Genomic DNA, 15,812 nt, shown 5'->3' with positions numbered 1-15,812 from the left:
GACAAGTGTGGTCATGATGGAATCCAGCCCTGTACAAAGTTTGTTGTGTGTCCGGAGCAGGTTGTAGCAGAGGAGGAGTATGAGGTGTGGCTGAAGGGCCAACTGCTGGCAGAGAGCAGCATCGAGAACAGAGAGGAGCTGCTGCTGGAGTCGGCTCAGAGACTGGAGACCAACCTCACGCTGCTGGGTAGGACAGCCAACACATGGACCACCTGTATGTCTCAGCTGCAAGCAGTCCTACAATTTACTAGTGTGTGTGTGTGTGTGTGTGTGTGTTTGTGTTTGTGTTTGTGTGTGTGTGTGTGTGTGTGTGTGTGTGTGTGTGTGTGTGTGTGTGTGTGTGTGTGTGTGTGTGTGTGTGTGTGTGTGTGTGTGTGTGTGTGTGTGTGTGTGTGTGTGTGTGTGTGTGTGTGTGTGTGTGTGTGTGTGTGTGTGTGTGTGTGTAGGCAGCACAGGGATTGTTGACAGACTGCAGGAGGACGTCCCAGAGACCATTGAAGCTCTGCAGAGGGCTGGAATCAAAGTCTGGATCCTAACCGGGGACAAAAAAGAGACAGCCATCAACATCGCCTACGCCTGCAAGCTACTTTGTCCCAACGACCAACTGCTGACAGCCAACTGTGAAAGCAAGGTCAGGCTCTGTTGTATTTCTCTACAGCTGTTGTTTGTCCTCACTTCCTCTCAGCTTGTTGATTCAGAGCTTGTGCTTCATGTTTTTTCTAGGCTCTAAACACTGTCATGGGCATTGGTGGTGACATAATGTAACTTTTGACTCAAAAAACCTCTAAAAACTCTCGCCCTCCTCAGAGATCCGCACACCAAGGTCAAAAAGGGTGATGCCATTTTCTTAGAGAACTGATAGTAGGTTAGTAGGCTGAACACTTTAAAGTGACTGTAACCCATTATATGTTAGTTTTTTCTGTGTTGTTGTTTTTTTACAGTTAACAAGGCAAATGTGTGAATTTAGTGCTCATGCAAAGTTCATGCAAAATTACTTATATTTGGTAGAAATAATTAGCCTGGGTATACCCTTACTGCCTTGTGCGCTCGATTTCATTTCGAACTGCGAAAGGGTCTGGTGTCTATGGCCGTTTCTTAGCCCTGTTTTAGGGATCCAATCACAGAACGGGGAGGGACGCGTACTACTCGACAGACGGAAGCTTGTAGTTTTGTAGTTTTCTTACGGATCCAACATGGCTGCAGCAGACGTGAAGCTCTCTTTGGATCTAGCTGTAGACAGCGTTTTAAATAGTTTAGAGCCAAAGATGATTTTAAAAGAAGAACAACATTTGCTCACTGCTGTAACCACGGTGATCTGGCTACGAGCCGGGGGACAGCGGAGCCCCCAGAGACCCCCAGCAGAGACGTTGGTGTGTGGATCTCTGAGGACATACATTACATTATGTCACCAAACAGAGCCGTGCAGTTACAGTAGAGTTACTGTGTGTATCATAGCTACAGTTAGCTGATTTGTGTTTCTCATTGAACTACTTAATTAGTTTGTAGTTCTCTGGACATTTAACCTCACAGTCTAATAATGTAGCATACATTAATACTATATTATTAATCAGTATGATTTTTACTTGCATATGGAATACTGTATAATTCCTCTAAAATATAACGTTATCACATTATGTTTTATGCATTATAATGATTTGATATTTGTTTTAAACTGCCGATATTACAATCATAGAATACTGATTGGAAAACCTCTATTGTTAGCCTGTTTATCCAAGATAATAGGCCTACAAATGAAGTGGGCAACAACAAAATATATTTCATGTATCATTCATTATGGGACAGTTTTAGATATAAATCCGGTTCATGAGTATTATTTTTAAAAGTCAGTTTTCAGTGTAACAGTGTGTGCAGCTGTCAGGTTACAAACCAACAGTAGTGGTTAATTCACACTTTTTATTTTCTGCCAAAATTCATTGTGTGCCTTATTGAGATCAACAGTATTGCTTTTAGCTGTAATAATTATTTATATTCTTCACAGAAGTGGGCAGAACACAATAGTTTTTTTGGGGTAGTTGAGTCAGATGAAGCTGTCAAAACCCCCTTTATGTGAACGCATACAGAGCCTGAAGCAGAAAGCCTAGGGCTGGGCCATATGGACCAAAACTCATATCCCGATATATTTAGGCTGAATATCGATATACAATATAGATCCCGATATTTTTATCGCAAAGTGAGCGCAAATGTTCAGTCAAAGTCAAAGCCAAATATGACATGTCACAAGTAGTTTTATTGAAACTTTTTAGGTGAAAATAAATACTGTATAACAACACGAGAACCTTTTTTTTTTTTTTTTTTTAAATCAAAGCTCCATAAAGTGCACATTTAAATAAAAATATATCTTAAATGAAAGCCTAAATAAAAAGCCTATGAAATAAAAGAGGCCAATCTTTTTCTGAAATAAATATATTTCTATGAGAAAAGAATAACAAACATTACAAAATAACTAAATATGACAAACCCTAGTAAGGGCAGCATTTACACACGTGGACAAAATCGTTGGTACCCCTCGGTTAATGAAAGAAAACCACACAATGCTCACAGAAATAACTTGAATCTGACCAAAGTAATAATAACTAAAAATGAAATGAAATGAAAATGAACAAATGAAAATCCAACATTGACTTTGAACCGTGGTTCAACAGAATTATTTTAAAAAATAAACTCATGAAACAGACCTGGACAAAAATGATGGTACCCCTAGAAAAGATTGAAAATAATGTGACCAAAGGGACATGTTAAATCAAGGCGTGTCCACTAATTAGCATCAGACGTCTCTACAATCTTGTAATCAGTCAGTGGGCCTATATATAGGGCTACAGGTAGTCACTGTGCTGTTTGGTGACATGGTGTGTACCACTCAACATGGACCAGAGGAAGCGGAGGAAGGAGTTGTCTCAGGAGATTAAAAAGAAAATTATAGACAAGCATGTTAAAGGTAAAGGCTATAAGACCATCTCCAAGCAGCTTGATGTTCATGTGACTACAGTTGCACATATTTTTCAGACATTTTAGATCCATGGGACTGTAGCCAACCTTGCTATACGTGGTCATAAAAAAGCCAGACTGGAATTTGCCAAACTACATGTTGACAAGCCACAAAGCTTCTGGGAGAATGTCCTGTGGACAGATGAGACAAAAATGGAACTTTTTGCCAAGGCACATCAGCTCTATGTTCACAGACGGAAAAACGAAGCATGTCTAGAAAAGGGCACTGTCCCTACTGTGAAACATGGAGGAGGCTCGATTATGTTCTGGGGCTGTTCTGCTGCATCTGGCACAGGGTGTCTTGAATCTGTACAGGGCACAATGAAATCTCAAGACTAGCAAGGGATTCTAGAGAGAAATGTGCTGGCCAGTGTCAGAAAGCTTGGTCTCAGTCGCAGGTCATGGCCCAAAACACAGCTAAAAACACCCAAGAATGGCTAAGAGGAAAACATTGGACCATTCTAAAGTGGCCTTCTATGAGCCCCGACCTAAATCCTATTGAGCATCTTTGGAAGGAGCTGAAACATGCCGTCTGGAAAAGGCACCCTTCAAACCTGAGACAACTGGAGCAGTTTGCTCATAAGGAGTGGGCCAAAATACCTGCTGAGAGGTGCAGAAGTCTCATTGACAGTTACAGGGATCATTTGATTGCAGTGATTGCCTCAAAAGGTTGTGCAACAAAATATTAAGTTAAGGGTACCATCATTTTTGTCCAAGCCTGTTTCATGAGTTTATTTTTTAAAATAATTCTGTTGAAGCATGGTTGAAGAGCAATGTCTGACTTTCATTGGTTAATTTTCATAGAATTTTAATTTATTATTACTTTTGTCAGATTCAAGTTATTTCTGTGACCATTTTTAGTTTTTCTTTCATTAAACGAGGTGTACCAACAATTTTGTCCACGTGTGTATATAGAAAGAAAGAAAAATAATAACTATATCGATATATGTGATATGGTCTAATTCCATGTCACATTTAAAAATATATCGATATATTTTTTATATCAATATATCGCCCAGCCCTAGGAAAGCCTGGGTTAACTCAGAGAGTTGATAACCACCTTTGTGATACAACTGCTCTGTGACTGCTGTTGTTAGGCTTAGTGAAGCGAGATCAAGAGAAGATATCCTGGGTATGTTGAACTCCCTTCATAGTACAGGGCTCAGGTTGGAAGTCCTCTTCCTGTGATGTAGGAAGAAAGGTCAGGGGTCATCCATGAGGACTGTCACGGGGTTCTTCTTCTAACCTCGTCAAAAATCCAGGCTTAGTCAGAAAATAAGGTTCTGAGTTTTTATTCTCCTTCTCATCAGGTGTAAACAATGCCAATATGTACAAACCAAACAAATTAATAAACAAATAAAATAAAGTAAATGAAGCAAAAAACATATTTTAAGCAACTTAAACATCAATTTATTTCACAGGTAATCATCACCCAAAAATTCCCACAGTTTGGTCACAGTTTCTCTTCCATTGAACTGGCTACTACCCGGCAAATTGACAGAATTAATAAAACATTTTACGCCGTTATGTGTCTAGGCCAAATTCATCTACTCAAAAATCATTGTTGTAAATATTTGGGGAAAAACTATCCCAGCTACTAGTGTCCTCTTGCCTAGCTGTTTGGATAAAACTACAAAACCAATCAAAATGATTTCACATAGAATAGTAATGGGGATAAATGCAGTGAAGTAACTGCACTGTAACTCTACATGACAGTACTTCTGGATTTTCTTTTCATGCAACAGGATGTGTGTGCAGCCTTACTTGAGGAACTCAAACTGGAAGTGCAGCGTGGTGAAGACGGTTTGACCCAGCTGACAGCAGCAGGGGATGATGAGGGATCGTCCTCAGGCAGCGGGGGAGAATTTGTTCTGGTGATCGATGGGCGGATGCTGGACTGGGCCCTGCAGGACCAGCTCAAGAATGACTTCCTGGAGCTGAGCTGCAGATGCAAGGCAGTCATCTGCTGCAGGTCCACGCCGCTGCAGAAGAGCCAGGTAGTCCGGCTGGTCCGGGACCAGCTTGGTGTCATGACCCTGGCTGTCGGTAAGGAAAACAGCTGTAGGAAAAAATGTGGACTTAGTTAATAAATTATTAAATTATAGATTTTGAAGTGTAACTTTTTATCGTATTACTATTATTATTACTATTATTATTATTATTATTACTATTATAATCATTATTACTATTATTATTAGTAGTAGTAGTAGTAGTATTACCATTATTATTATTAGTAGTAGTAGTAGTAGAAGTCGTAGTAGTATTACCATTATTAATATTATTATTACTGTTGTTATTATTATTATTATTATTATTATTATTATTTCATTTTTCTGATACCAAACAGTTTTTTGTTTTTTTTAGACCAGTTAATAACCATTGCACACAACAATAGGTTTAAATCAAATAGTGAGTGAAGGCATGTACATGTTACATGTAACATAAAGGTGGAGGACAATGGAAAGTGTTCTTTGTTGTCTCAGGTGATGGAGCCAACGATGTGAGCATGATCCAGGTGGCCGATGTGGGCGTGGGGATCTCTGGTCAGGAGGGCATGCAGGTCAGGGTTTATCCTGGTCAATCCCCTTGTCTCATCCATGTTGACTTGAGGGCTGGGCGATATGGACCAAAAGTCATATCCCGATATATTTAGGCTGAATATCGATATAAGATATATATCCTAATATTTTTTATCGTAAAGTGAGAGCAAATGTTAAGTCAAAGTCAAAGCCAAATATGACATGTCACAAGTAGTTTAATTGAAAGTAATATTAGTAAAATTAGCTGAACATAAATACTGTATAACAACAGGAGTACCTTTTTTTTCTTTTTGTTATTAATAAAGTGCACATTTAAATAAAAAAATATCTTTAAATAAATAGCCTGTGAAATAGAATAGGCCAATGGTGGTATAGTTTGTCCGAAAGTAGCTGAAAAATCCAATTATATAGATGTGTGGTCTGTGGCCTAGAGGTTAGGAAATCAGCTTGTTGCCACAGGGGTCGCAGGTTTGAGGACTCAGGACTCACGGGTCAAAAACTATTTGTCAAAAAATAGCAACAAAGTAGCAGATGAGGCTACAAAAAATCTAATTCTATATTATGTCTTTTTTTGTCAAAAATGGTCAAATTTTAATATGCCTAAAAAATGCTTCAAATGGGCCAATTATAGTCTGTAGAAACATATTAGTAACGGACATTACAAAAGAACGAAATATGACAAATCCTAGTAAGTGCAGCATTAATATATCTAAAGAAATAATATTTTTTTAACTATATCGATATATGCAATATGGTCTAATTCCATATCACATTTAAAAATATATTGATATGTCTTTTATATCCATATATCGCCCAGCCCTATGTTGACTGTGTTGAAGCTAAAGACTTTTTTTTTTTCACATCGTGATCAATATGTTTCCACCTAACTAGTGACGGAGTCACAGAGCATGGAAAAAAATTGTTTATGTAAACTGTCAACAAGGGTTATGTCCCTAGTGTTTGAAAATGAATGACAACATTGCAGCAATGGTAGCTTGCTATTAGCTATCCCCTTCTCCGTTATTATAATTTTCCCATGTTTTTTGCCATTTACATATAGGTCCAGTATTAAACAGGACAGCCTGCACAGAATATCCTTAAAATCTTATATCACTTTAAAGCTTGGACTATAATTATATACCAGTCACATTTATATATTATAGCTAACTGTATATTGATCTCATGTACCTATGGATAGTTCCATCTTTGTAAAAGATACCTTTATAATGATATATCACCTGTATAGCAACAATAACAATATTGTATGTATTCAATCTAAAACTTCCAGAGCTTAAGATGCAACTGAGATATGGAAAGAGGACAGTTTGTGGTCCTTTTAGCATCTATGTGATAATATTGTAGCCAGTGGAAACTAACATAGGGAGATGCCTGGTTTTTGTTTTTCTCTTTATTGTGTGTTTTATATTGTTGTCACTGTGTGTCCTTCCCCAGGCTGTCATGTCCAGTGACTTTGCTGTCTCCAGGTTTAAACACCTCAGGAAGCTGCTGCTGGTCCACGGCCACTGGTGTTACTCTCGTCTTTCAAACATGATCCTCTATTTCATCTACAAGAATGTGGTAAGAGTTCTTTACTGACTCTACCCTGCAAAAAAGGTGTGTCTAAAAACAAGATTAAAACACTAAATCAGAAGGAAATGATCTTGCTGCATGGACAGATAATTTCACTTGACAAGATTTCTTAAATTAAAAATTGTGTGTTTAGGGACCAGTCCAACTTATTATCCAGGTATACACCTAGATACTTATAACTTGGCACCACCTCCATGTCCACCATCAGCTCATGTACAGAAAAGACTCATCTCAAGCAGATCTTTGTACCCAATATAGAATGTCTCCTTGATCGCACATGTGCCACAACATATGATTGAGACTTAAAAACAATCAAAAAACCAGAGTTAATTGGTTGGGGGAATGTGTGTCTGTCTGCAGATGTATGTGAACCTGCTGTTCTGGTATCAGTTCTTCTGTGGTTTCTCTGGGAGCGTTATGACCAACGCTTGGGTGCTCATCCTCTTCAACCTGCTCTTCACCTCTGTTCCTCCCCTCATCTATGGCGTCCTGGACCAAGACACACCTGCAGACAGTCTGATGGAGCTGCCAGAGCTCTATCAGACTTTGCAGACCTCCAAGGTGACTGCAAACACACAAGACGCTATACAAAAATGCTCTTTCAAATCCTCTAGTCAATGCTGCTATTGTTCACTATTTCATATATTTGGTTATCGAGTCAGTGTTACTGAGTGCTGCCTGCTGTCATGCCTGTTGCCACTGTGTTCCTCTGCAGGTCAATGTTTCCTACAGCTTCTGGATCACAGTCCTGGATGCATTTTACCAAAGCCTCATCTGCTACTTTGTGCCTTATTTTGTAAGTACGCCCAGTCAAATCCTTCTGTTCTGTAAAACAGTTCCTTATCATGTTTTTTTTTTTTTTTTTTGCATTTTGATGACCAGGTAATTTACATGCCTGTCAAATACATTGTGTGCTCTCCCACTGTGTACTATACTATACCCCAACACTAGACCATCTAAGGAAAAGCTTTACAGATGAGCAGAATGTCATCACATTAAATATAACAGTGTGTTGTTGTGTTTGTCTCAGGCATACGCAGGATCAAGTGTTAGCGAGCTGTCCTTTGGCTCTCCCATCAACGCCTCGGCTCTCCTCATCATTCTGCTGCACCAAGTCATCGAGAGTCACACTCTGGTCAGAAGCACTTCTAGACTAAAAGCTGAATATTTATCTCAGTTGTTTTGTCAGTCCAGAAAAGGGCTGACATTAAGGCCCTGTTTACACGAGGACACTAGCAGGTAAAAACGACAAAATATTTTATCGGAAGTGCCTTTCGTTTAGACGGTGACGGTGTTTTTGGGGCTTGAAAATGCAAAAATCTGAAACCACCCTCCAGAGTGGAAAAGTTGATCCTCCGTAGCATGTCGTCTACACTGACAAGACACAAAACTCTGCTCAGATCTGCTCACGTCACGTACACGTTTACGTCACATACATGCTCCAGTACAGGAAATAAACAAACATCTGAGTTTGAGACCCCTGGTCTAAATGAAAGGCACTTCTGATAAAATATTGTGGGTTTTACCTGCAAGCGTCCTGGTGTAAACGGGGCCTAAGACTGTCTCCAGCTGTTGTAGAGTCACTGAGCTTCTGTTGTGTTGCAGACGTGGATTCATGTGCTGGTGCTGGTGCTCAGTGGTGCTTCATACTTTGGCTTCGTGCTGTTCTTCAGCTGGTTCTGTGTGACCTGCAGCCCGCCCACCAACCCTGTGGGGGTGGAATCACACCAGATGTCCCAGCCTCTTTTCTACATCGTATGTGCTCTTACTACTGTGGCGGCTCTGTTACCCAGGTACACACACACACACACGCACACTCAGTTACACATAGTGCATATGCATGCATATACAGTTGCAAGAAAAAGTATGTGAACCCGTAGAAATAACCTAGTTTTTTTATTAATTTTCTCATAAAATGTGATCCGATCTGCATCTCAGTCCTGAGTATAGACAAACATAAAGTGCTAAACCTAATACCATGCAAACAATTATAATACAGAATTGTATATATAATTTCTGTTATTATGGAAAGCATAATGTTGCAGTGTTAGCACTGTTGATTTCACGTTTCATGAATAAAATGGCACGTTTCACGTGCCATTTTATTCCATTTTTTACTGTATAAATAGATGTTTTTCCATCAAAAGAAACTCTGTTCTGCCATATAATTGACAAGAAAATACTTTATAAATGCCGCATAAATTACAGATTTTTCAATTAAATATTACATTATATTTCTGTTAGAGATATGGTGTTTAGTACATTTAACAGTGAGAAAAAGTATTTTTTACAAAAGATAAATGCAAAAATTACAGTGATGGCTTGTATATATATTACATTAAATACATATTACAGTGTATTTTACAGTGGAGTAATGTATTTTTAAAAAACAAAACTGTAAAAAATACTGTTTTGGCTGATATATGCATTTACAGTGTTTCACTGTTACTGAAACTGAATGAACTCATTTATCCTTTTACGGTCTTTTACTGTCATGGTTTAGCAGTTTTTCACCGTAAAATCTACAGACATTTATCACAGTGTGTCTCTACTCAGAAACCAAACCTGAGCCTTTGTAATTCCTCCGACATACTGACTCTGTACTCCTGTGTGCTCTCCGCTGCAGGCTGTTGTTTCGGGCTCTGTACAACACCGTACATCACCCAGCTGCTCTGAAATCAGCTCAGATGGACAAAGTGGATTCAGAGAGGTACCGCAAGAAAATGCAGCGCTGGAACCGGAGCCAGTCCAGAGGCAACAGGCTGCAAGTGTGTGCCGACAACCCCGGCCTGGAGCCCAGCACAGCCTCAGTGGTGTCCTGACACACACACACACACACACACACACACACACACACACACACACACACACACACACACACACACACACACAGGGAGCACAGACTCTTACAGTGTATGAGCTGACCAGGGAAACAAAGACCTTTAAGTTCAGAAAAGACTCTTATGTGTGATATTGACATGCTGGATCAAGTGCATAATGCTGACAGAATGATTCTCATTCCTCCTCTTCCAGCTGTTGTTACAAGTCACCAGCCAAAGACTAGTCATGAAGAAAACTGGACATGTTCTACCCACTGAATCAGTATCTGTTTCATATCTCACCAATCATTTATGGGGACAGAAGCTGTGAAACATCACCATCATGGCAAATGTGTAGAGATGATAATATTTTTGATGCAGCTGTATGTATCATTTGAACATCATCAGTGTATGAATCTTCTGACTTTCATAATATAGGAGTGTGAGTTGCCTTCACTTTACTGCAGTTCCCCCCCACCCCCATCCTCTCTGCCTTGTCTTTACTTTGTTGAGCATTGAGCAAAGTAAACCAAAGGGTTCCTACAGATTTTTAAGAGCAAAATTCAAGCACTTTCAAGGTACCGTCCAAAGCCTTAAAGCCCTAAACCCACAGAACTCAAACACTTAAAATAAGAATTGAACTCTTAAAACAAGATGAATTAAAGCTGCAGAGTGCACTGCAAATTATTTGGTTCTTACCAAGATAAAAAAATAACTTTAGATTTAGAAGTGTTAGATAATTTATTTTGTTTTAAGAGTTAATTTCTTATTTTAAGTGTTCACCATGCTTATTTCTAGATTTAACAATCTTAATTTAAGAAATCTTGTCAAGTGAAATTATCTGTCCGTGCAGCAAGATCATTTCCCTCAGATTTACTGTTTTATCTTGTTTTAGACACACCTTTTTTGCAGTGTACGGGTGTAGCCACAGAGATTGTGTTCATTGACTTAATGCTGTTGTGTTGCTGTTATCAACATTCACCAGGGAAGACTTTGTCTGTACATGGAGGACATGCTGGTACTACATCGTGGAAAAAAGACTTAGGCTGACCTGTTTCTCAGCTACATTCTGAGGCAGAGCTGCACCAACAAGGACAAACATTTGATCAAAATAAATCAAGATGTACAGGTGGTGTAGTGGTTAGCACTACTGCAGGGATGGGCAACTGGAGGCCCTCAGTACAGCTACATGCATTTGAGCATGAAATCTTAAAAGTACAGTGTAAAAGTGCACAAAATCACTTCTTGCAATTAATGTTGGTCTGCTGTTCTTGCACTGAAAAGAAGAAATCACAGTAAATGGTTATTTTTTATTTGCTTCAAACCTTTTGTATTCCTATTTATACTGTTATACATGCATTAGAGCATGAAATATGGTAAGTTACTGCACTGTAAACATATTTAAAATTGCAGTTTCATCATATCTGGTGAAGTGATGCTGCTATATGTGGCCCTGTGGCAGGGCCGGCTCTAGCCCATTTGGTGCCCTAGGTGAGATCCATTGGTGTTGACCAGCTCCGCTTGCTGTTTCACGGAGGGTGGAACTCCCATTTTTGTTTGCTCATGGTGCCAACCAGGATATATAATACAACTGTCTTTCTGTATAATTATTAACTTACAAGTAAATTCGCAAAGAAGCAGAGCTGAAGACCGCTAACAAAGTTAGAGACAAAAGAGACAAGACAAGTGCAAACCACGCGAAAAATGTGCTTAACTGTGTTAAGCTAGCGTTGTGTTGCTTTATTTCAACCTAGCTAGCAAGCTAATACAAATGAAACGTCTTCACACAAAACAGCATTTAAAAAAAGATGACATTATGTTACCTTTATATTGGGACTTCTTCTCCTCCTCCTCTTTTCTTCTCTTTCGATACTGCTCACCGGAGAGCTTTGACGGCCGTTTCATCTTGCAAGAATATCAAAACGTCACGTGACTCAGAACCACAAAAATGTCAAAATGTCATTGTTTCTTTATTTTGTTAATATTTATTATTTTCAAGACAGAACACGAAGGGAGCGCCCTCCCTTCAATGGGCATTGCAAATTATTGTTATTGTTATTATTATTATTGTTTTTTGTTTTTTTTCTCCCTTGAGGGTGACTGGCGGCGCCCCTCCAGCAGATGGCGCCTATGCCTAGAGCCGGCCCTGCCCTGTGGTAGTGTTGATGAAACATTGTGGCCCCCTCCAGCATTAAGTTGCCCATCCCTGCCCTGTTGCCTCACAGCCTTAAGAAGGTTGCTGGTTCCAATCTGGCTTGTGGCTCTTCCGTGTCAATGTTGGTTCTCTTTGGGTCCTCTAGCTTCCTCCCACAATCCAAAGACATGCAGCTCAGGTTGAATTGCTAACTCTCAAACCCATAGGTGTGAATGAGAGGGTGAATGGTTGTCTGTCTCTATGTGTCATAATCTGGAGACCTGTCCAGGGTGGACCCGCCTCTTACCCAATGTCAGCTGGGATCGGCTCTAGAAAAATTATATTTTGTCACGCCAGAAAATCTTAAACATTCCCCAGAACACACTCATCAGTGACTCATTCTTTGTTAAAAAGTAGTCTCAAAAGAAAACAGCTGACACCTAAACTAAAACAGTTTCAAATATGTGTGGTGAGATGCAACTACAGGTGAGAATTTGTTTTGTAACTTGAAATTCGTGAACTGGCCCTTTAAGAACAGATGGTTAATTGTATGAATGAAAACAGAAGAGAACAGAATAATTTTACATCACTTTAAAATCATACAAATGTAGTGAAGTGAGACATGGCTTTATGTGCTGATAAACAGTTAAGGATAATTAATTATATTATTAATGTGTGAACTTTTTGCTCAATCACATAAAATTTAACTTTGATTTATTCTCATATAAGCTTTCAACAAATGCACCAAAATGCAGTGAAGGATCATTGAAGTCCAGGCTGAGTGATATTTGTATGTTTACAGACTGTTTATCAGTGCATGTTGTACAGGTTTACATTGTTGGAGGTATTGTTGCTACCATTCATTGGTTTCCATTCACTTCTGTAAAGTATAAAAAAAGCAATTGGCAGAATCTTTATGTGTAAAATGAGCTGAGTTGTGCATCAGGTTCCATTATCCTCCCATGGTAATGCAGTTTAAGCAGTGATTGACTGGGACTGATGAAAATGAATTCATACGTGAGGTTCACTAAGTCTGCCAGTTGATTTTCATAATGGGGAAATATGAACTGATGGATGCCTGGAGTGGTAGAAAATATGTTCACGTCTCGACTTCCTGAATGATTCAGACTGCTGTCTGGTGTACACAGTGGGTCAATAAGAGCACTTTATCTGCTTCACCTGGTATCCTGCCCTACAAAGTCTAACTGCAGTAACTACATTTTTGGTCGAAATTGAGTTATAACTAAAAATGAACTCCTTGATGTCTGTTTTATCTTGTGACAAAGTTTTAGATTTCAATTTTGCTTTATTTCAGAGAAATAATTACATAAAAATTGCAGGAACTACAAAATCCAACTCAAAACCAAGCAGTAATTGTACTCACCATGGTCTGCTTTGGATAAATATACTAATTGGAACATAAAAAAATAGAAATGATACGTATATTTGAAAGGGAAAGTGTGTTCAAGTAAAAAAGTGCGATAAAAATATATTTAGACTAAAATATAACATTACTTTATAACATCAAGTCTAAAATATGCAAATCTTTGAATAGAATTGAATTCTTTGAACACTTTTATATAACAAAATCGATTTGAAAATGTTTATTCACTGAAAACAAAATATAAAAGCTGAAAGAAGAAAACAACATTATAGTTACTGCTCTCTGTTTATCATTACTATTAGAACATTTTACAGCAATGACGTAACTACTTTTTTGGGGTCAAGGGTCAAATAAATCATCATGATTTTTGAGTATAAAAATTACATCATCGATACATGTAGAAATAAGTGTCTATTTATCGACGTATAACCAATTTAGCTGGCCAGTTAAAAAAAAAAATTAAAAAACTTTAAAGCAGTTTTTCTCAGTTTTACCTTTTGCATAGTTAGGTACACTAATGTTGAACATATGTTCCTGGACACTGCATTATGTGTTTATGAGCATCTCTGTAAATACTCAACAACAGACAGCTATCTGACACATTTGTTGTGCATTTTGAATGAAATGTTGTAATCAGTCCCGGCCCGAACCAATTTAGCTTCCTAGGCAAGATTTTCGACACAAATGACCAAAAAAGACACAAAATGACAAAAAAAAAAGACAAAATAACTAAAAAAGACACAACAGACACAAAATTACCAAAAAAAGACACAAAATGAGAAGACAGAATAACCACAAAAAAAACCCACAGAAGACAAAAAATGACCAAAAAAGACACAATTGACAAAAAAAGACGCTAAATGACTTACAAAGACATGAAAATGTTTCAAAAATGGACAAAATAGCCCAAGACTCCATAGAGTTAAATACGCTGTAGTGAATCGCAACATTGTTAATCAAAACTATTATTCATATCATAACTATTATTTTAAATTCTAATAAATAGTTTTGATTAACAATGTTGCGATTCACTACAGCGTATTTAACTCTATGGAGTCTTACCACGGGCCGGCTCTGGTTGTCATGGAAAATGGCTTCTATAATACCAACAAGTCAACTACAACAAGAAAATCCATAAACGCTTGCTGATTTACTGACCTCAGTACTGTGTTGGTGCAGCTCGACATGGAACACCTGAGCATCCTTTACAGCCTGTTTAGTTCAACTTGAAGTCAAGTGACCTTACGGCCTCTATGCACGTCTGCAGGTGTGTTTGAGTGAAGCAGGTGATCATATGAAGCCTTGACTTCTCTACTGGAGCCTTAAAGACCAAAGCCACTGATGACCATAGCTTCATGTTGTGTAATAGGTCAGCTGTGTTATTGGATGTATGATTCAGACTACCAGCAACTGTTTGTACTGTTTCAAACACTGCAATAAACAGATAGTTCACATCTTGTGTAGTGTGGTCAATGTATTTGGAGCCACTGGAGGAGGTGGTGGAGAGATGACCTGTCAACATGTTTTAGTCCATCCTGAAATACCAGATCATCTGCTACACAAAACCTTTATGGACCAAAACAACAGCAGTGGACGGCTCCTCTCTCTCTGTTGCAGGACGGAGAGATTCAAAAGATCCTTCTCTCCTATTATTATTATTATTATTATTATTCTCTCCTACAGCCATCAGGCTGTCTCATTCTAACAGAGGTTCTACCAGACTATCTGTATTTAGCCTTGGGGATAAATAAAGTAATTTTGATTGATTGTATGCTGAGATGAGCTGACATCTGTAAGTATCGCCTAACAGAAAACCACATGCTGCTCCATCAAATCAGGAGCATCAGAATTATCCTGCCCAGAGCTGATAACAACACAAAGTCAAGTCAAGGCAGTTTTATTTATAAAGCCCAAAATCACAAATCTCAGTTTTGCCTTAAAGGGCTTCACAGACTGTACATGGTACGACACCCTCTGTCCTTAGAGCCTCACATTGGCCAGGGAAAAACTCCTCAAAAAACCCTTTTAACAGGGGAAAAAGAAGAAGAAAGAGATCCATCTCCAGGACGGACAGACGTAGAATAGAGTAGATAGAGGATGAAGGGGGAGAGGGAGACAGAGAGGAGCAGGAGTTCTGGGAGGAGACAGCAGCAGGAGGTGAAGCTCCTCCATTGTCCAGTAGTGATGGTGAGTGTAGAGTGGACCAGGAGAGGAGCGTTCCCACCTGAGACCAGCAGGAGAGAGAGACAGGACCACAGTGAGACCAGCAGGAGTGATGGAGGAGGACCACAGCTCCACACCCTGTGGAAGAGAGAGCAAAGAAAAGTGAAGGACTCTGG

The 15,812-nt window shown here is 38.9% G+C and overlaps 1 protein-coding gene across 1 annotated transcript in view; it reads left to right on the top strand.

The window, feature by feature from the left end:
- atp10d (ATPase phospholipid transporting 10D) overlaps positions 1–10,416 on the top strand; it is a 51,414-nt gene extending 40,998 nt beyond the window's left edge. The window contains exons 14-23 of the mRNA XM_059352906.1: positions 61–187; positions 447–631; positions 4,752–5,052; positions 5,490–5,566; positions 6,999–7,124; positions 7,497–7,697; positions 7,852–7,932; positions 8,167–8,271; positions 8,742–8,929; positions 9,763–10,416. Coding sequence (XP_059208889.1) covers positions 61–187; positions 447–631; positions 4,752–5,052; positions 5,490–5,566; positions 6,999–7,124; positions 7,497–7,697; positions 7,852–7,932; positions 8,167–8,271; positions 8,742–8,929; positions 9,763–9,958 — 1,587 coding nt within the window. The 3' untranslated portion in view covers positions 9,959–10,416. The remainder of the gene's footprint in view (positions 1–60; positions 188–446; positions 632–4,751; positions 5,053–5,489; positions 5,567–6,998; positions 7,125–7,496; positions 7,698–7,851; positions 7,933–8,166; positions 8,272–8,741; positions 8,930–9,762) is intronic.
- The last annotated feature ends 5,396 nt before the right edge of the window (positions 10,417–15,812 follow it).

Source organism: Centropristis striata, chromosome 16, assembly GCF_030273125.1.
Source record: "Centropristis striata isolate RG_2023a ecotype Rhode Island chromosome 16, C.striata_1.0, whole genome shotgun sequence".
In the NCBI taxonomy this organism is placed as follows: domain Eukaryota; kingdom Metazoa; phylum Chordata; class Actinopteri; order Perciformes; family Serranidae; genus Centropristis; species Centropristis striata.
This window is presented reverse-complemented; position numbering and strand designations above follow the sequence as displayed.